The sequence below is a fragment of the Maylandia zebra genome, linkage group LG7 (assembly GCF_041146795.1).
Source record: "Maylandia zebra isolate NMK-2024a linkage group LG7, Mzebra_GT3a, whole genome shotgun sequence".
NCBI lineage: Eukaryota > Metazoa > Chordata > Actinopteri > Cichliformes > Cichlidae > Maylandia > Maylandia zebra.
The window spans coordinates 857,501-878,013 of NC_135173.1; the positions used below are offsets into that span (position 1 = coordinate 857,501).

General features: G+C 44.9%; 1 protein-coding gene across 2 annotated transcripts in view; it reads right to left on the reverse strand.

Annotated features, from left to right (window-relative positions):
* Positions 1–5,608, reverse strand: part of znf423 (zinc finger protein 423) — a 130,317-nt gene extending 124,709 nt beyond the window's left edge. For both annotated transcript variants that reach the window (XM_004569182.4, XM_004569181.4), the window contains exon 1: positions 4,543–5,608. In XM_004569182.4, the coding sequence (XP_004569239.1) occupies positions 4,543–4,582 (40 nt within the window). In that variant the 5' untranslated portion in view covers positions 4,583–5,608. The remainder of the gene's footprint in view (positions 1–4,542) is intronic.
* Positions 5,609–20,513: the final 14,905 nt, after the last annotated feature.

Here is a 20,513-nt window from a genome sequence, read left to right on the forward strand (position 1 = left end):
CCGAGCAGTCAATGGAATTTTTAACAAAGCTTTCTGAAAGCTATTTAATGGTTCAGCAAGCCTTAATGCAAAGCCACGACGGGCTTTCATACAGGAGTAACTCAGTGTGGCTGTATACACGCTGATTGGACTATTTTGTACTGTTAGAAACAGAAACAAACAAAGCAGATCTAATACCAAAGCTAAAAACATGGTTGTTTTCAGGTCACATGTGCAGGGTGTCTGAATTTTATGAGAGCCAGTCGCCTCATGAAAGTCTGCAGCTTTGCCAAAGAGTAGAAGTGCTCTAATGTCAAAGCCAGATGGGAAGAGGAGAAAGAAAAATAGACGGGAAAGTGAGAGTGGATGAAAATAAGTGTACTGTATTATACACACAGCACACAATCCTTCATACCGACACTGCTGGCAGAGACGATGCTTTAACCAAAGTGCGAGTGCGTAGTGTCAGCGAACAGCGCTGTCAGGAAAATGCGGTTTCTACCTTGACAAATATTCAGGGTTCATTTTGATATCAGAGGAAATGTTTTTAAAGGTTTGAGAGAAATACAACGAGGTTCTAAAGAGCTGCGGGTCAAAGGTCAGCGTGTAGTTAGATCACATGACCTGCTGTTTATTGGTGCTTTCGTTTTGCCTTTGTGGGAGCAGGATGATCAAAAACGAGCTCACTGCCTCGTACCTCAGTGACATTTCCAGTCACAAATCGGCGGGTTGGCAGCTGTTAATTTCAAGTCTTGAGCAGTTAATTGACAATAACTTTAACTCCAGGCAATGAATAATTACCATCCTAGAGTTTCGCATTACACTTAAGCCATGTACTTACAGGAATTATTATGCATCCCCTACTAGCGTGATTGAAGCAAGACGTATCATTAGTCCGTTCTGTGATTAGTCAATCAACATAATGTGAAGCCATTCTGATGATGAATTATTTAAGTCATTTTTCTGAGCACAAAAGCCGAGCGCTTCCTGCACCAAGACTCTCCGGTGGGTGGATTTGCAGCATTTCTTCGTGTTACATTAAAGTAATTGCAGTGTCTGGGAAAACTGTGATGAACATTTTATCTTCATTGAATGAGACCTGCTGTGATATACGGTCGGGAGAAAGCAGCGCTCACAAAAACAGAGCTGGAGGTGGTAGAATCAAAGATGCTGGGAAGGCGGGGCTGAGGGACAGTGGATGTACCGGACAAAGGATCTCGAATGCAGAGCTGCAGTGGAGGACATGCAGAGCTGCAGTGGTGGACATGCAGAGCTGCAGTGGAGGACATGCAGAGCTGCAGTGGAGGACATGCAGAGCTGCTGGGGAGGCAGATGAGCCACTGTGGCGACCCCTGAAAGGGGCAGCCCAAAGAAGAGGAGGATCCAGCAATAACTTCCAGCTACAGTGTCAATATGATGTCAGTCAGCTGAACACAGGCAGTAATTATTAGATGGAAGATCGGTTTACACACTGGTGAAAGGCAGACGAAAACGAGAAGGAGGAGATGGGGCGGAAAAGATGTCATTAGCCTAGAAGAGCTTAGCTCGGCGCACACCAACGCCGAGCCCGACCTCACTACTCGCCCTCTCGGTCAAAGCGCTGCTTTGGCTCGACCAACCGCAACAACGCTGTGTACAGACCAAAAGTAAGAGCTTCTCTCCCCTGCCCCACCCCTTCCAATCTTCCCGCTCTCCTCCATCTCCCTGTCACATGTGCTCAACTCCCGTTTAATGTCCTGCAAATGAAGCGGATTTATTAATGTGTAATTAAGTAATAATCATCACTACATAATGCATGAGAGACTCCAGGGGCTAAGAGCTGAGCGAGAGGAAGAGGAGAGATAGGACAGCGAGGCTGCTGGAGCAGACAGAGAAGAAGAAGAGGAGGAGATTTCTGCAGCCTCGCTAAAGACACACATTAAAAACGGATTAATCCACTGAAATAACATTTTGATAAGAGCAAAGCTGCTCTCTTTCATTTCTTCCTCCTTTTTCTCTCACCCCGCGAGCTTCACGGCCCGTCGTCACACCATTAGTCCGCGTTCAATTAACAAACTCCAATTAGTCGAGTCCCCTCACTTCTAACGAGGCCTAATCGCTTTAAAGGCTGCGCTGGTCAAGCAAGAACACAGTGGCTGTGTTACATCAGAGAGGAACACGAGGACTGGTTTTACTGGTTGTCTTCAATATTACTGTTTGATTATATGGGTGCGTGTGACAAACATGTCCTATCATTACAAAGTACAATGAAAAGCAAAGCTGTGAGCAAATCCTATTTATGGCAATCGGATCCAAGTTTTCTTTATTATTTTAATGGCAAATAAAAACACAAGGTGGCTGGCAGGAGATGGAGAAGGTGGATTTGGTCCTTCCTTGTTGCTGTTTCGGTATGCCTGGCTGGCCAGTAACCCCAGTCAGAGCCAGCCAGCCAGTCAGAGTTGGGTGAGCAGGTGAAAGACAGAAGAACATGAAAACACAGATAATCCCCCGGTGATGCTCACCTCATCCTGGCCTCCATCACTCCCTCCCTCTTGCCCGCTCACCTGCTATGTGCCACTGCACTGGCCCCAAACACCTTTCCTACCTTTTACCCTTCGCCTCCTCTTTTCTCCATTTTCCCCCAATGCCCGGTCTTGCCAAGCTGTCAGTGGGGCAAGGTGTGGAGGGGAGATAGCAACATGCATGTACACACAGATGACTGAGTACGCAAAACACACGGTGCTTATGCGAGCTACGGTACAAGGGCCGTGTTACCTTTGTGGTGGTCGTCAGCCTCAGCTCTGCTCGGCTTCGCTTGGCTGCCTGACTAAAGCTAAGCTCTGGTTATCCAGGCTGCCTTAGCGACACACACACAGCCTTCGTGTGCATGATGCATACAAACACAAACACACACAATGCAACGATGGAGCAGTAGTCGCTGGCCAACTGTGCCGAGTATCAACAACACTACAGCCGTATTCAACCCACGTTTCACAGAGTGATTAATGCAGTGCAATTTTCTGTAAAAAGACAAGAAATATCAACAAGTGACGGGAAATTTATTATAAAAACCTGCCACGCCAGAATGATCTCTCCAAACTGTTTTAATGGTGTTATCATCCAATGTGTGGACAAGTTGGGAATCAGAGGTGCAGACCCGAAACCACACATGCAGTGTTTTCTGCAGCATACTAGACAAGCACACGTCAAACCCAGCCTCACTTTTGGAAAGCTTCCTTTATAAAATTCAAAATCCAATTATTTTTATTGGATAGGCGTAGTTATTCCTCAACAGTTCCATTTGTATTATAGCGACAGAGATGGGCCGCAAGCATCAACTAAAAATCGAAACAGGCTTCAGAGTAGATATCTGGAGGACAGTGACGATCACCTCGTCTTCCAAACATAAACCCTGCTCCCCTGGATGGAATGACAAGCAGCAGGCTTATTTTTCTTCCCTGTACATATCACCCACATTATCAGAAACAACCCTCGAGCGAGCACGCGTTCTGTCAGGACATCCTGTGTGGCCCTCCTGCTATCGACAAATTAATCTCACGCTGCCTCCGATGAAACCGGCTTATCCTGGGAACCTGTAGGAGAGGCTGGAATCTGTCCGTGAAAGTCGTGCTGTTAATCAAACTAACCGCCCGGTTCGAATCACTGTCAGAAACCCACTCGCTTCCTAGACAGTCCCAGAAAGGAAAGGCCTGCATGGTGGTGGAGATGGGGGAGGGGGTGGCGACCACATGGTCAGCTCATCCCGTTGCCCATCTGGGTCCCATAAAGGAAACATGGAGGCCAAGGACACCACATGCCCCCATGCACGATGCCCACTCACCCATGCACAGCAATGAATACCATTTTTATGATAATGGGGGAAACTGAGGCCTCCTCTTGCAAAATGAAGCAAGATTTTTTTCTTTCAATCCATCTTACAGAATAAAGACTTTGGCAAACTTTTAGAAAATCAAACCCTGAATTCCAGCTTCACATGTTGCCTGAGTATCTGTTCAACATCTCAGTAAAGCCTGCTATTATATAAAACAGTGCAAACGCACACACACCACCGTGGACTTTCTCTCTCTTACGGTGTTGGAGTTTGAAACATTTGAAGAGAAAATGTGCAAGAAAAAATTGCTTGAGCCAATTTTATAGTAATGAAAATAAACACGAGTGACCCCGAGGACACGCAGAGTGGGGGCCGAGTGATTTGATTTGGGTCAAACAGTCACATATATCAATACAAAGCAGCATCTCAGGACAAGCTGATTTTTTAAATTACATATTATTAATCAAGCCAATCACAACATCCCACTGTCAGAAACAGACCAGCGATCGCGTGGACCGGACACTGTGTCAGAACCAACGGAGCACATTCAGCTGATGGGAAGGTTCCGGTTAAATTCACTTGAACGCTGCCGTAGCCAGCAGCTGCATGCAATTAAAAAACCAAAATCCAAACCGAGCCTGTGTCGCAAAACTACACGCGGACTAAACGATCCAACAGAAGGCATCTCGGTCACGGTCTCCTCTCCTCCACAGTGCCCGTGGACATGAAGTAGCCCGTACACACTTTCTTACCTTTCACGGAGCGAGGTTTGGCCTGTTTGCGTCTCGACATCTCTGCTCCGGGGCTGCGTTCTTCGTTCTTGAGTTGGTTTGTGTTCCGTTACAGGCGGACACGGTCCGGCTGTCCGTCCTCCCGCACTCCGCCGCTGCTCCTCCGCCTGTTGCAATGCGGCAGCTTCAGTCTCTGAGAGCGAAGCGGCCCTTGGTCCAAACACGCCGGGGCTGAGTGGGGGGGGCTTCGAGGCTCTTCCTCCGCTGTGGCCGGGGCTCGCGCAACCTGTAGAATAAACGGGGGAGAACTTCCCGTCGTTGCCGCGACGCCGACAGCGGCTTTTAAACGTCTTCTCGCTTCGCCTTCTCCGGTGAAGCCCGAGCGCACTGACGGACCAGGGCGCGAGCTGCCGCCCACGCGCGAGGCAAACACCTGAGCAGGTCCCGAGCTGTTTAGAGGGGAGAAAAAGTAACAGCGGGAACCTTCGGGTGCGCGGAACCCCGGAGGTGGTGAGAATGTTTGGGAAATTGCTTTGGAAATGGACCGTGGCTTCTTCCCCAGCGCTCGCTTCGTCTTCGACGGGCTTTGTTTGACTTTATCGAAACTATTTCGCTCTGCGTTTCCCTCCAGGAACCGAGCAGCCTTCTGCGTTCCGTCCTGATAGTCTACACTAGGCAGTGGTGGTCTGGTGGCATGGACATTGCGCTCTTCCCCTGCATCTCCACCCCGCGGGGAATGCTGCTTTTACAACCCACGCTTTCTTTCTGTTAATATTTCCCAGTGTCCTAACGGCGGTGTTAACAGCAGCCCAGTATTTCTATGAGTCTAACCCTTCGCTAGCCTCTGTCTCCCTGCTTTTTCTTTGTCCTGACTCTGGCTACCAGTCTCCCTCCTCCTCCTCTGCCTGCCTCTGCTGGCGGGGCTGCGGCGCAGACACACATAATAAAGCCAAGGCAGGCAGTGCTTGGCTGGAAATGTAGCCGCGTCCCAGCAGGGGGATGTGAGAGAAGGGTCCCGGCGGGGGAGCGCTCTGATCCCGCAGGGAGCAGCTCGGCACAGCCCGGGTTGGCTGAGGCAGAGAGGCAGGAGAGAGGCAGGCTGTGCTGACGGGGAGAGAGAGAGGAGGCGTGGAGAGAGTTAGGCAACAGCGCCCAGCTGTGGCCGAGCGGCACAACTACACCGGGGGCTCTGAGAGTCGAGAGGGAGGAGACGGAGCTGGATTGAAGCGCGGAAGAGGTGCACCGAGTAACCGAGGCTAATAGCGTGAGGGGTAATCAGTACCGGTGGCTGCGTGACGTCACCAAGGTGACAGGAAACAAGGCCGTGACGACATCACTTTGCAGCAGTGTTCTTCTGACATGTTGATTATAAAATGTTAGCCAGCTGAGGACAGTGCTGATGTTTTTGACTTCACCTACACGAAGCTGGACGAGTAAAGTAATGTCTCGTGACATTGATTGTTTTTCACTCTCGATGTGCCTTTTCTGTGACGTCATGATTCTGCAGCTAAGTTCATTTTGAACATTTGCTTCTTCTGTGATCGTTAAACGTGCCACCGCGTGTTTGGAAGGTCTACGTCTATGACAGAGAAGCGTGAGCGTACCAGGCAGATTCATTCATTCAACCATAAAATGTTTTCACATTCATCTCTGTGCTGATGTCTTTACAGCAGCACATTTCCACACTTCCAATGGAGACTTTGTGAAATTAAATGTCTGCTGTGTTCACAAAGGCGTGGATCTCCATCGCAGGTTCAAATTCTGCTGAGCTGCTTCCTACAAGAAACAAACGTGGTTGTGTTTAGGATACGCACATGGCCTTTTTCTGCGTTCGCGCGGTGAAAATAAGTCATTCGACTTACTGTAAAGACATAATTCAATTAGCCACACGAGTGTGTGCAATGATGTGAATGTGTGTGTGCGTCGGTCTGTGTTTGTGTGTCTTCTTTGGAGCTCCTTTTATTTCCAGTGAAGAAAAGAGGGACATGTCTGTGGACAATGTACGGCAGACAAAGAGGGAAAAATGAAAATCACTGGGTGCTTTGTTCTTGGCTCTGTGCTCCAACCGAGCGCTCTCTGACCGCAGCTGAGCTTTTCCATGTTCTCCCTCTCTCTCTGACTTCCCCTCTCCCGTCTCTCGCTCTGGTTGTCATGGATAGCTGGGTAACGTGGAGCTCCCTGTGTTGACCAGCAGGACCGCAGATTGAGCCTCCCTGCCCCCCAGCCCACCCCGTCCTCCCATGGAGAGACAGGGCAGCCTTTAAGATTGACCCCCCGCTGGGGTTTGCAAGGGTTTGGGGCGGGGGGAGTTCTCATCTCTGTGCACTCCATACCCTCCCTCGTCTCCCTCTTCCTCACCCTCCAACCTTCACCCTTCCCTCCAAATGAAACGAGTGCACGCCAGGAGACCCGTGTGTGTGTATGTGCACGTAAAGCTCCCCCAGGGTGACGGCTGCTGGCACGGAGGGGCAAAAGCCCTCGCTCAGCGGTCGGTCCTCCTTCCACCCCTGTCCCCCCTCTTCGTTTCTGCCGGTAAATACAAAGAGTGGGAAAAAAGCCCACATTACAAGCTCCTTAAGGGTCAAGGACAGGCCCCACTCTGAATAGCTTCTAAGAGTCGTATTGTTGATTCACATAGCCAGCGATTACACCCTCTGTCATCTCCACACGGATTTGGCTTTTTTATATACACAACAAGAGAACATCAAGTAGCAGCCACTGAATAAGTCGGCCAACAGACGTGCGGTGGGAATTGATACAGACAGCACATCAATGGAATAAACTGGGGGCAGATGTAGAATTACAGCCACAAAATGTGGATTTGGCTGAAAGATTTCATACCTCAACAGCAGTCGCTTTCACAGCCATGTGGAATGTGAGAGCGCTGAGATTATGACGCAGAAATGTAGGTGCCAGAATTATGTGCATTTTTTCATAAATGCATTCTGTATAGGTTACCGTGGTTACATTGTGTCTGTGAAACAACGAGAAAAACCCACTTTTGATGCACTCGTCCAACAAACCGGTGCGGTGTCTGTGTGAGGGAAAAGGATAACTGTACATGCTTGTTGTCATGTGCTGCTTTAGAGCTTCTAAGCAGTGCAGTCGAAAAGATTTCCTTATTGATATCAACCTGAGCATCTGAGTGGCCTGCGTGAAAAAATGGAAACATTAACGGGATGAGAAATACTGTGGACACCGTCTGTTAATACGACAAGGATGTCATCGGCACCAGTTACATTTCTCAGAGTAGAAACATTTAACCCGTCTGATATTCAACTTATTCACTCACACGACAAAATGAGATTTACACTGCTGTCATTCTGATTTGTAGTTTTATTGTAATGAACCTCTTCCACTTTCTGCACTCGAGTCTCAGTTCAGTTCTCACAGTGGTCCGTCTGTGTGACAAAGACGCTACGTCGGCAGCTGTCGTCACAGCGTGCGCCGCAGGCTGGACAGTCGAAGTTTACAAACTTAACCCTTTCATGCGTGGTGGTCGCTACAGTGGACACATTCAAAGGCCGTTGTCTTGTATTTGTGTCAGTGTTGATGATATACTTCCACACGAACACCACACACAGTGTATATTATTGACTCGTCTGTCAAATTCATAAGTCAGAACGTATGTTGTCCACCTAAGTGTAAAAAAATCCTGATTGATGTTGTCATAATTCATGCATGAAGGGTTAAAGCAATTGCCCTGTGATATTGCTGCAAAGTTCAGGTACACTGCATATTCCTCTTTTTTTAGTGTTTATTTATAAGATTTAAAGTTCAAAAAGACATAAAATCACACAAGACACAGGGAAAAATTCAAAAACAACAACATCCAAGCACAGAGAAACAAACAAACCCACCGCTCAGTCAGTCCGAAAGGTGTGAGGAACAAGTCCAGGAAGGAATCGGTGTAGTTTTACACAAAGTGCAGTCAAATTATGTTAATATGATTGAGAAAGGGCCCAGATTTCACCAAATGTAAAGCAAATGCCAGTCAGACCACAGAGAACCTCCTCGATATACAAACATGAATCATCTCACGCAGCCAAACCCTAAACGGGGGAGGAGAGGGTGATTCCAGGCTTCCTGACGGGGACGTCGGGGTGCCAGTGAGCCACAGCGAGTATACCATCTGACTTTACTCTTAGGTCATGAAGCAGGCTAAATATGTCAGTGTGGGGCAGGAGGTTCCTTCCATTGCTTTGTGTTCATCACATAATGAGGAACCGGACGACATATTTCAAAGTCAGCGTTCTGCTTCATGTCATCATTCAGCCGTGAAAAACAATCAGATCACATTTGTTCTGACTCCAAAAATACAAAATGAAAATATATGTAAATGTGCAACTAGCCTTTGGCCTGTATCCTGTTACAATGACTGTGTTCAGAATGAAGACGCTTACTCTGGATTACTTCAACACTCATGTATGTAACGAATAATGGACGTGTTATTGGTAGTGTTAAAAGTCATCCCTGTGACACCCAGCCCATAGAGTAGTAGCCATTTTTATTTATTAACCCTCATAGCAAAATCCACAAAATGTTTTTGCTGTATCATCTTATGTATGATATCTTTTTTATATATTATTATATATTTTTTGTATCACATTTGATAGATTGGGCGTTTTTGGCAACTTTTTGTTAACAACAATGTTTAGACAAAAAAAGAGTTTTGTCCAAATTATGGCAAGTATTGATCATGTTGATAAGAGACAGAGGTCTCAGGAACTCATGTAGCAAATATGATACAAAGGGCATGACGGGGTTAATTAAATAGAGAAATGTCTGTAACGGTGCAACAAAAGAGACGATAACTGTGTTTTCCTCGACCTTGTAGGCTCACAGGTTCAAATCAAAACCAGTCAACAGCCTTTACAGCTCCATGGACCTCACATGTTCTCAGAGACTCAGGTTTGCCTTCTGCATTTGTCTCATAGACTGTACATAAAAGATGGATGTAGCCACCATCAATCACCCAGTGGTGTGCTAAGCCCAATTCCCAGTTTTAGACTGGGTAGAGACATGAACCCAACCTCAGGGCATCAGAAGCACTTCAAGTACCAATCCCAAGTCTGGATAAGTGGTGTCAGGAAGGCCATCCGACATCAATGTCACGTCCAGCACGTGGATGAATCCACTGTAGCAGCCCCTGGGAAATAAGGGATTGCTGAAAGTTGGCTTTAGGTTGCAGCTGGAGGGTAGCATGGCTGATTACAATTTTTAAACCAAGTGCTTATCAGGCTGTCAGATTCAGCTGAATCCTCTTCCCAAAATTATCCCAAACTAATAGTTCAATGAGTTTGTCGATGCCACAGAGTTGGTGAAACCCAAAATTCTCTCTAATCCACTCGTTTTTTCACATTTCATACATCCGTAGCAAAAATGACAATTAGTTAAGTGCAGGCGTTGCTAAAGGCTGACGGCGCCGTCTCCACATCAGCGTGAACCCTCCCTTTGTGTTGAGCTCTCACACACTCGGTGTCCCGAGCACCACTCTGCGTCTCACAGGAGTCAAAGCCCGAGACTGCCGAGGTGAGGAGCGCCCCATCCTCCACACTCTTGCTCCCGAACACGGGATCGTTGTGCTGCTTGCTTGCCTGCCACTAGTGGATAGAGTTCATGTTGTATTTATGTGGCCTAAAGCACACTCTCTCCCTCTCTCCCTTTATCATTCTCAGCCCCCCCGTCTCACTCGCTGCCTGTCTTCTGCCGCGTTGAACTCTCGCCAGCTCTACTAGGTCTCCCCTCTGCAGACAACAGTGTTCCATCTCGTTGCTTTTGCCCTAGATAGCGTCTATTTTTATAGGGAATAATTAGACACATAACTGATTTAAATACTAATACTGAGCCGTGTTCTTTTGTCTCAACTTAATGTGCGCTGGGTGCACAATGCCAAAGGTAAAAAGTGCACGTGCATTCACGCGTGCACAGTGTGTGTGTGCACTCTGCCGTCTAAAGTGATTTTTATGCAGATAGGCTCAGTAGTGGCACGGACAGAATGCAGTCTTCTGCATTATTTCAGTATAATTGATCTGTGGCTGCATGTGCTGCACACACGAATACTGAAATGTGTGTTTGTGATTGTGTGAGCTGACAGGGGGCGATAGCATGTGGGGTGTGTGTGTGTGTGTGTGTGTGTCTGTGAGTGTGTGTGTGTGTGTGTGTGCGTGCGTGCGTGCGTGCGTGCGTGCGTGCGTGCGTGTGTGTGTAGGCTGCATTCATTATCCAATTGGAAGGTGAAAACAAGGGAGAACCTTTAGCCTGCGGTTGCTTCTCATTAAATATTCAGTGTGGAAACAGAAGAAAGATCAACATTACTTTTAATATTTGTTTAGCCTGTTAATTTACACCCAGTCTCCTGTGCCAAGGTCTTTGAGGAGGTATCAGAGTTTATATGGAGCTCAACAAGAAGAGAAAACGCAGCAGTGATGGTGATGGAGAACTTTCTGCCTTAAATTTTTATCTTTTTCATTATTCTTCTGTCATTTATACACCTTCGTGTTGGTTGACGCTCACATTAAACATGACCAAAGCATCAAACAATGAGGCCGTATATGAATTAGCTGTAAACACACAGTTTCAGGTTGTTCTCGCTCTTAACTCTACGTGGTGTCACTGAAAGTGGTCGAGGAGACTTGTTTCAGACAGAAACACTGAGCTGAAAAAAAGAATAACAAGTCCCAAAGTCTGTTTCTGTTTAATGCACTATTCAAATTTCTGTAACACCGCAGAAAACACGATGAAATCGATAGAGTTAAGAAAATAGATCAATAGACAGACGCTTCTTTGCTGTCTTATTACAGTGTGGTTAACATTTTCATGTATGAGCAGGCAGTGAAGTTCAGCAGGTCGACTGCAGCTCCGTGCCATTCAAATGTGATGACATTTGCCAGCCCACACCTCTCAGCACAGGAAGTGACGAGCAGCAAAGACGTGCACTTCACACCAGAGCAGAGACAGAGAGAGGAGTCAGTGGGCCACAGGCTTATAGATTACAGACTATATTATAGATGAGCAACAGGACATATGTGTATGTATTTACACACAAAAACACACCTGTGTGTTCTCCCTCACCCGTCCTTCAGGCCTCCTGCCTCCTCTATAAGATTTCTTACATTCATCACTCATCAGAGCTGCCTCTCTGCTGCCTTACACTTTATGCCACTGTACCTAACTTAATGTCAGTTATGGAGTAATAATCAGCAGACTAACAGAAGAGTGAGCACATTTTCTAAAATCTCAGTATTTTTAATATTTTTTGTATTTTTGTCTTCTTTAAAATATCACGACTCCGATGTGGTTCTCCACCTGGAAGAGTGAAGGTTTGAGTTGAAAACATAAACTGTGTGCAAAAGATGCAGGTAGCTGCTGCGACGTCACACACTAGTGTCTATTTAACAGCTGAGCATTTTTAACATTGCCTACTTTCTGGACAATGAGTGTAATGGACATGGGGTGGAGCTAACTGAGAATCACAAAGGATTCAACTCAGGAAATAGTGCTTCATTATTTATTATCCTACAGTGTATAAAACGAGCATAATGCTGTATTAAACGACTTCAAATGGAAAGTAACGAACCATAAATTGATTGGGGGGGGGGGGGAGTATTCTGATCATAAATAAAATGATTAACGGGGCTGTTTTTTCTTCATACCTTCTTCTATCAACCAGAGGTCGCCCCGTGCTGGTCATTTGACAGAGTGCACATTAAAGGCTGTAACTGTGTCGTCTTTAATTATATAGTATAATAACTTTAATTAGCACGGTGGCACGGTGGTTAGCACTGTTGCCGCACAGCAAGAAGGTCCTGAGTTCAATTCCACCATCAGGCCGGGGTCTTTCTGTGTGGAGTTTGCATGTTCTCCCCGTGTTTGCGTGGGTTCTCTCCGGGTACTCCGGCTTCCTCCCACCGTCCAAAGACATGCAGCTTGTGGGGATAGGTTAATTGGATAATCCAAATTGTCACTAGGTGTGAATGTGAGTGGTTGTCTGTCCCTGTGTGTTGGCCCTGCGACAGACTGGCGACCTGTCCAGGGTGTACCCCGCCTTTCGCCCTATGACAGCTGGGATAGGCTCCAGCACCCCCCGCGACCCTGAAAAGGATAAGTGGAAGCGAATGGATGGATGGATGGATGGATAACTTTAATTATACAGGAGTGCTCACAAGACATGAGTAGATGATCGTGTCTACTAGAGATGGACCGATCCGATATTAAGTATCGTATCGGTCCGATACTGGCCTAAATTACTGGATCGGATATCGGGGGGAAATAAAGAAATGTAATCCGATCCATTAAATATCACGAACAACACTGGTAACTCACCTCATAATCTTAGCATGTCGGAGCAGTGTGCGTCACGTGATAGAGCGGTTGTGACCTGTCTGCGGTCTGGTTGAACATTTGGAGCCTCGCTACCAACCGGGCATTTCATCTCCGAGGAAGTGATCCCAGAGAGAAGTAAAGCAAGTGTGTAAGTTCATCTCTGAATGTTTGTAAAGCATCCCAGCGTTAAGCTTAACAACCGATACCTGGAGCGACTGCCTCTCTCTCTCTCTTGCTGCCACTTCAATCGTGAAACTGAACAATGATCAGCTGATCGGCTTTTCTGTCGCGAGTCCGTCTCTCTTCTTTGTTTTTGGCCCACTTTGCACCAGAAAGAGGAAACCAGCGGCTGAACAACAGCAGCACGTTTAAGCTTGATCAGCTGTTGTTAGAATGTATTTATTATTACTTTCTACTCGAGGATCTTTTTCTACGTAGCTGACGCTGGTAACTGTGCAGGGGCGGATCTAGCAAAGTTTAGCCAGGGGGGCCGATAGGGCATGAACAGGGAAAAGGGGGCACAAAGACATACTTTTCTTTCTTATTCTGTCGAGCTTTTAATAAATAATTATCTGACTCTTACACCCAAAGTTTTAATATGATGTAAAATGTATAAAGTCCATTACTGTATATAGTAACTATTAAGTGTAATATACCCTATAAGCTAGTACTTTTTCCATCTGTGCAGTTCTGTTGAAGAAAGATGTTGAATCTATTTAATATTTCTTGAAAAATAATTGATTTCTGTGCATTTTTTTCCACACTGCATCAAATTAAGGTTGATTATGTCGATTAAGCATCATGAGGTGGAGCGTGAGGGGTGGTTCCCTATTTTTTATTTATTTATTTATTTATTTCGTTGCTGGGAGTTGGAGCCCTATTGGTTAGGTTGCTTACTCTTTAAAATACCAGAATAGGGAGGATGGTGCAGGTTTAAGTTTATTAGCTTGATCAGTATTGCGAAACTGAACTATTTTTTTTGCATGCAGGTATAACAGAATAGCGTTAGTGTTGTCGTTGTTTTTTAAACTTGAGTATGAACTTATACAAAATGCAGCAGGATATTGAAAAACTGTTTTATTGATTAAAAAACACTATCGGAGTCATATCAGTATCGGCAGATATCCAAATTTATGATATCGGTATCGGACATAAAAAAGTGGTATCATGCCATCTCTAGTTTTTACCACCATTTCAATGACATATCAGTAAAGAAGCTCAGAGGCTCAAAGATCACACAGAGGCAACAGTTTGAAAAAGACGGGACTTCGTGGAAAAAACACAGGATTTCAATCCTTCTCCTCTGAACAATGGCCGATGCTGAAGTTTTTAGAGTGACAAAATCTATGGTTCAGGAGAATACTGCAGCTGTGGAGACGTCACAGTGGGGCCCGAATCTGCAGTTGTTTACACAGTTTTCTAACAAGTTGTGTTTTATTATATAAATACAACCCAAGGGTGTCTTATATGAATACACCCCTTTATATTTCCCATATATATAATTTCATATATATTGGAATTAATGAAATGATGTATTTTTACAGAATATTCTTGTGCTTTTCAAGTTATATTGCATTATGTTCTAGTAGAAGAATGAAGAATATTATTGTGAACTGTGCAGACCTGTAAACTGGTATTGTCTGCTGAATTTCCCGGTTCAGGCGAAAGTGGAAGCATTTCTTTGGTTTTGTTTTGAACAAAAAGTAACTGTGTGTGTAATCTGCATGCATACATACAATGACATGTCTCCGTCTCCTGTGCCTTCAGTCATGGGAGAGTGTTAAAAAGAAACAGTGGCAGCACTAAAATGCAAACCAAATTGACTTTCTTCCATTTTCTTTTCTTTCTTCGTACTCTCCGCTCTCATTGAGTGCTTCGTTTCTAACAATGCCGTGTTTCCCTCGTTGATCAGCCTCTGCAGGGAACCCACCCCCCTTTTTCCTAATTTCCCTCTACCTAAACAGAAAAGAGCCCCGTTAAGGAGCGTCATTAGTGCCAGACCATTTTTTTTGTTTGTTTCCATACTCTCAGAAGAAAGAAGAAATGTTATCTGTGGCGGGCAAACTTAACCCAATTAAGATCTGGTGGGGCGCAGGGGCTTGGCTTGGGACACGGGTAAGACTGCCAGCTTTCCAAGCAGGCACACAGCCAGCCAGTCAGGCAGGCAAGTAGCCAGCTGCCCACTCAGTAACCCAGCAGCCAGTGAAACAGTCAGCCAGCCAGGAAACCAAGCAGCTGCCTACTCAGTATACCTACTAGCTAAACAGCCAACAAATTGGCCTCCAGTTAGCCAGGCACTCTGTCAGGTAGCCAGGCAGAGTCAGCCTCTTTAGGCCAGTCCTGTAAAGCGGGTTTGACTTTTGTGAAATTATTTACTGTCTTCTTTTAGTTATACTTTTAGCTCTACAGCATATACAGTATATTTGCATACAACAGGAAGAAGGGTCATTTCAAGCTGTTTTCGCATATTCCCCGTCTCTCTGAGAAGAACTCATTGAAGATGCTGAGCATGAATGTGAGCTGGAATAAACTGGACTGGTTTGTTACTGTTCTAACAGAGCTGCATTTTCTTCTTCTGTTTCTTTTTTGTTTGCTTCTTCTGCGAGAGTACAGTCCATCGGCACCATGTTGCATCGACACAGTGGTCATGGAGAGCTGCGTTTCTGCACACAGGGTTAATGTCTGCCCGAATACAGGCTGAGGCAAAGATAGCCTCGGGTTAGAATAAAGAGAGGTGCTAGTCTGCAGTAGGTCTATGATCCTGCAGGTACCTGATAAAAAAGTGAGGGAAGTCTGGCACCAAAAACGCTGCACACCTGTTTATAGTTGTTCAAGAATGGGTTTTAGGAACATATCAATTCTTTTTATACATTAACAGAGACACATTTTAATGGATGTGAACTAGAAGCTCTCTGCATTGCAACTTTTGCTGCATTGATAGATTGAGCAACAATGCTCAAAAATGCTTCTAAGACTGCAAAGAAATCCATACGTATCCTTAAGATGACAAGCCCCATCTCAAATATTCGTACTTACTAGGTTATGTTCTTAAAGCCCACCGCATTTATCTTCCAGGACCTTTAGCACCTTAAACGTTGGCACCTTTCTTTAAATCCTGCACTTGAGGCCAGAGAGGATGCCTCAGGGGAGAAAGAGCTGGTAATTTGCTCTAATGTGCTCTTGATGCATGCGCTGCATTGGTGTCATTTCTCAAATAAAGCATTTGCAATTAACTAAACAACAAAAGAGGCCTTGTCATATGCAAATGTGGACTGAGACGGAGACATCATCGCTCCGTACATGGGAGCGGAGACCCCCTCACACAGACACACACATGCACAGACGCAGCATATTTCAAAATCATCAAACCTTCTTCCCCTGGTGCCACACCTCACACTGGCACACATGCAAACACGCTCACCCCATGATCCATACACAAGTGCCAGATACACACTCCTACAGCCAAACATGTTGATAATTAGAGCCTTGTTATTGGAAGGTGTTATCACAACAATTAACACCCTAATGTGTGTATAAATGTGTGTGTGTGTGTGTGTGTGTGTGTGTGTGTGTGTGTGTGTGGTGCCGTCATGTGATGATGGGTGGTGAGGAGGTGTGTGTGCATTCCATTAATTCTTTGTCTCTGTCACACACACATACGCGCACACGCACAGTAAGGGTCCAATGTAACAATGAAACAGTTTCCCATTTGATGAAGTTCCTGTGAATTCTGACACAAAGGCAGCAGGAAGAGGTGCTGGTGATAGATTCTGATTGATATCCAGCAGGGAGCAGAGAACGTGGATGGGTGGGGAGGGGAAAAGAGGGTGATAAGTGAAAAGGAACGAGGAAAGTTGGGGGGTGGACCGTGCAGACATCAAAGAGGAAGCAGAGGAAGAGAAGAGTGTTTTAATTGGGTGCTTGTTTTCTACTTAAATGACCAGAGCCTGGTGGCAAACACACTGCAAATGATACGACAGATGGCTGGGCGTGAAGGCTGAGGTCACAAATAAGAGGAACGCTGTTAAAGGACGGCGAGGCAGAGCAGACGATCGCAAGCTCTCTGTGTTTTCCCTTTTTTATTGTCTTTTACGTATCGATGTCATATTTGATTGGCTGACAGGTCATATACAGAGGTGGAGCGGATACCCGGCGCGCTGTAGCAGCACATCGCTCTTCAAACTACAATATCTGCTGACCATGTCAGCTACTGAATACTAGATACAAAAAGGATGTTGTAAAACTAATAATATTCATAACCCCCCCCCCCCACACACACAACAGTGCACTCCAATTAGAAACAAACTCCATGTATGCAGGTCTGCTGCAGCTTTTGCATTAATGTGCTGACCCAGCAAGCTCAGCAGCGACCTCCAGAAACTAGTGACTGAAACTAAAGCCATACTCTTTTCATTTTAATTAGTCGAGAAAACAATGTAAATGGTAAATCAGAAATAAAAAGAAAAATGAAATCTATGCGTGCAGGAGAAAAACTGCTAATAAAGCTGAGTGTGAAGCTTTCTGTATTTATCTATAAATGCACTTAAATGCATGGCTTTTTAATAATATCCTCACGCACCATGTGGCTGTACTTAAAGCGACCAGATGGCTTGTAGTAACTGAATAGTATTTATTTTGATATTTTAATTGATATTTATTTAGCTGCAGGAAGCCTTCAAAAAGGATTCAATAATGTCCTTTTGACTGTGACGACGACGCCTCGGGCTCAGTTTCAAACAGCACAAAATACACATCAAACTAAAGAAGTTTAAAGCAGGATCATTTTCTACATAAAATGACAGCTTATTTAAAATAATGTGTTTTTATGGCAGAGATGTACGAAGCTCTAATTAAGTATAGGTAGGAACCAAACCAGAGTGACAGGCTTCAGCACTGTCACGGTCGACAGCAGGGACTCGAGCGCAGAGCAGGTTGATGCTTCCAAACACAGTTTATTTACAACAGCAGCGCAGAATAAATACAGTGAGGGAAATCCAGGGTTCCAAAGGTCCAAGAGGAAGCTCTCTCACACTCGTTCTCGTCTTCACATCCAAACTCACACACGTTCGCACAGCAGGAAGGTCACAGGTCCGGGGAGGAAAACTATCGCACAGGAGAGGGAAATTACTCACAAGGTACAAAACACTTCAGCACAGATTCGCGGGAGCTGAGAGGATGACTAACGTGTCACAATCATCCAGCGACGAGAAGGTCTTTGTCCCAGCCTCAAATAGCGGACAGGTAATGACAACTAATCGCGAACAGGTGTGTGGGCCAAGGGCGGGAGCCCGCAGTGAGCTCCGCCCAGGCAGAGCGGAGAGAGAGGGAGAAAGAGTACAGAACACATGCAGCCTTGGGGGCCGGCTGGGCGGACACGGGCACCATGACAAGCACTATTCTTATTTTAAGTAATGATAAGGTTTCTGTCATCTGGCCTCTCATCAGTGTTGTAAACCATAAACTGGGGTGTAGCACAAATGTTAATCTCAGGAAAGTGCAGCATGTACCCCAAACTGAACTTTTATTAGTGCAGCAAATGAGAAAAATGTTCATACAAACGTGTTTGTGAAAATCAGGGACAGTAATTGTTCCCTTCAGAGGTTGACTCAACCACAGTCACGGCAAACTCTGCTTTATTTTACTGCACTACAATCAAAGGATACTGTGAATTATGATGCACAATTAAATTATGAAACTGCACAGTTATTAGAAAAAGCCCTTTTCATGAGGTGCTTAAGGTATTATTAATACATGATACCCACACAGATGAAAAACGACATCAGTTATGACAGATAATCTGAAGTATCTGTAAGCTGTCAGTTCTCTGGATGCTGCTTTTTAAAAGGAAAACTTAAATCAAACACAGTCTGCTAAATCAAACTCTTTAGAAATGTTCTCCTGCACACATTTCTGCAAAGGCTGGAATAATTCTTCAAAGTAAGACACGAGAAATATGAATTTGAGCTACTTGACAGTGCACTGCCTTCAAACACACACAGTGTCCAATCAGAGTCTGTGTGTAGGCTGGTGTAATGAGGTGAAGACAGTTGTCCATTACTTCCTGAGTTGATGGGCTCCTCACAGCAGTGCAGCCACAGCTGGAGGAGAGGGGGTGGAGGCACCATGAGGAGAGTATCAGACACATTCAGCCATATTCCTGCTCTGTGTTTGTGTCACAGCTTATTTGACTCCCACATATAATGTCATCAGTGAAATAATCATAATGCACTTTTTACTTACACAGCAAGTATCTCACAAGTTGTTCTTTTCTTTTCTACTTTTATACAGTAAGAAAAGTAACAATTTATTCTCAGGAACAGGAAAGAGACGGGAACGCAGCACTCCGTCACATCCACACCCAGTTCCATCCAATTTAAAACCTGATCCTTGTTGTTAAATGAGAGAGATGAGGAGGCAGGAAGATCGTGCCACGATATAACATCTTCATTCATGCAAAGCTAGGACGACGCAGTAATGCAGATGTCACTTTCTATTTATACATATAATTACTTTGACTCTGGGTAGTATGATGTTGACTGTAAAGATGCTCAACAACTAACTGCAGTCACGATGCCAGCATCACAGTGATGAATGAAAATGCTGGTCACACATTCGGTTTGGCACACAGTCGTGTTGTCAGAGAAAACTTTGTGTTTCAGGAGTGTTTAAATTAGCAAGTTTCATAAGAATAAACAATTTGACAGGACAAACTTTTGCTGTGACATCAAATAAAAGAACAGGTCTGTGTCGCCATCTAGAGGTGAAAAGGTGCAACGTCACAGGATTTCTACAGGTTTACGCTTCATGTCAACTCAAAAAAGCACACACGATACAATCCAAGCAGCAGCATCGTTTTTCCTTCAAACAGAAAGTCGATTTTATTCCAGTTTCATGTTTTGAATTAAAATGTTGGGCTGTAAAATCCAGTTTAACCTGCAGCTTTGGAAACTGATGTTTTTCTCCTTTCAGAGGACAATATTGCCTCGCAGTGTCACATGACGGGATTAAGGTAACGTTAGATTTTTTTTATTTTGACAAAAGAAAAGAAAAACATCCCTCAAATGACTGAAGCCCCAAATCTCTTGCTATTGATGCATTATGCATGAAGTGGTGACGTATGGATGTGTGCATGCATATGTCTACATATTTGGTGTATGTGTATTTGTACATGTATGTGTGCATGTACATGTCTATACTTATAGTTATCTGTTACTTACACAGTAAGAGTAGAATAGTTGAAATTTAATACTTGCATATTTCCACAAGCCTCATATGGATAGTAGATGGAAAATATATAACATGTTCAGAACCTCAGCTACTGTTGCAAGTCCTTGTTGTATTATCTTGTTTATTTTGTATTACTTGACTGTATTCTGGTATACTCTTTGTATTCTTCTGCTATCTGTACCTGAGCTGTGGTAACGCACAGGTTTCCCTGCGTAGGATCAATAAAGTCTCATCTTATTGCAAAATCGCTTAATGAAACCTCTGAACAGCGTGCGTGAGTGCACACACCAGGCTGCTTGTCCACTTAGTTTGGTTGAACATATAGAGTGTGTAACATCTGATGCCCCAGTACCCGCAAAAAGTTGTGAAATATAATTTAAAAAAATACAGCACTGTGCAAAAGTTTTAGGCAGGTGAGGAAAAAATGCTGTAAACAAAGA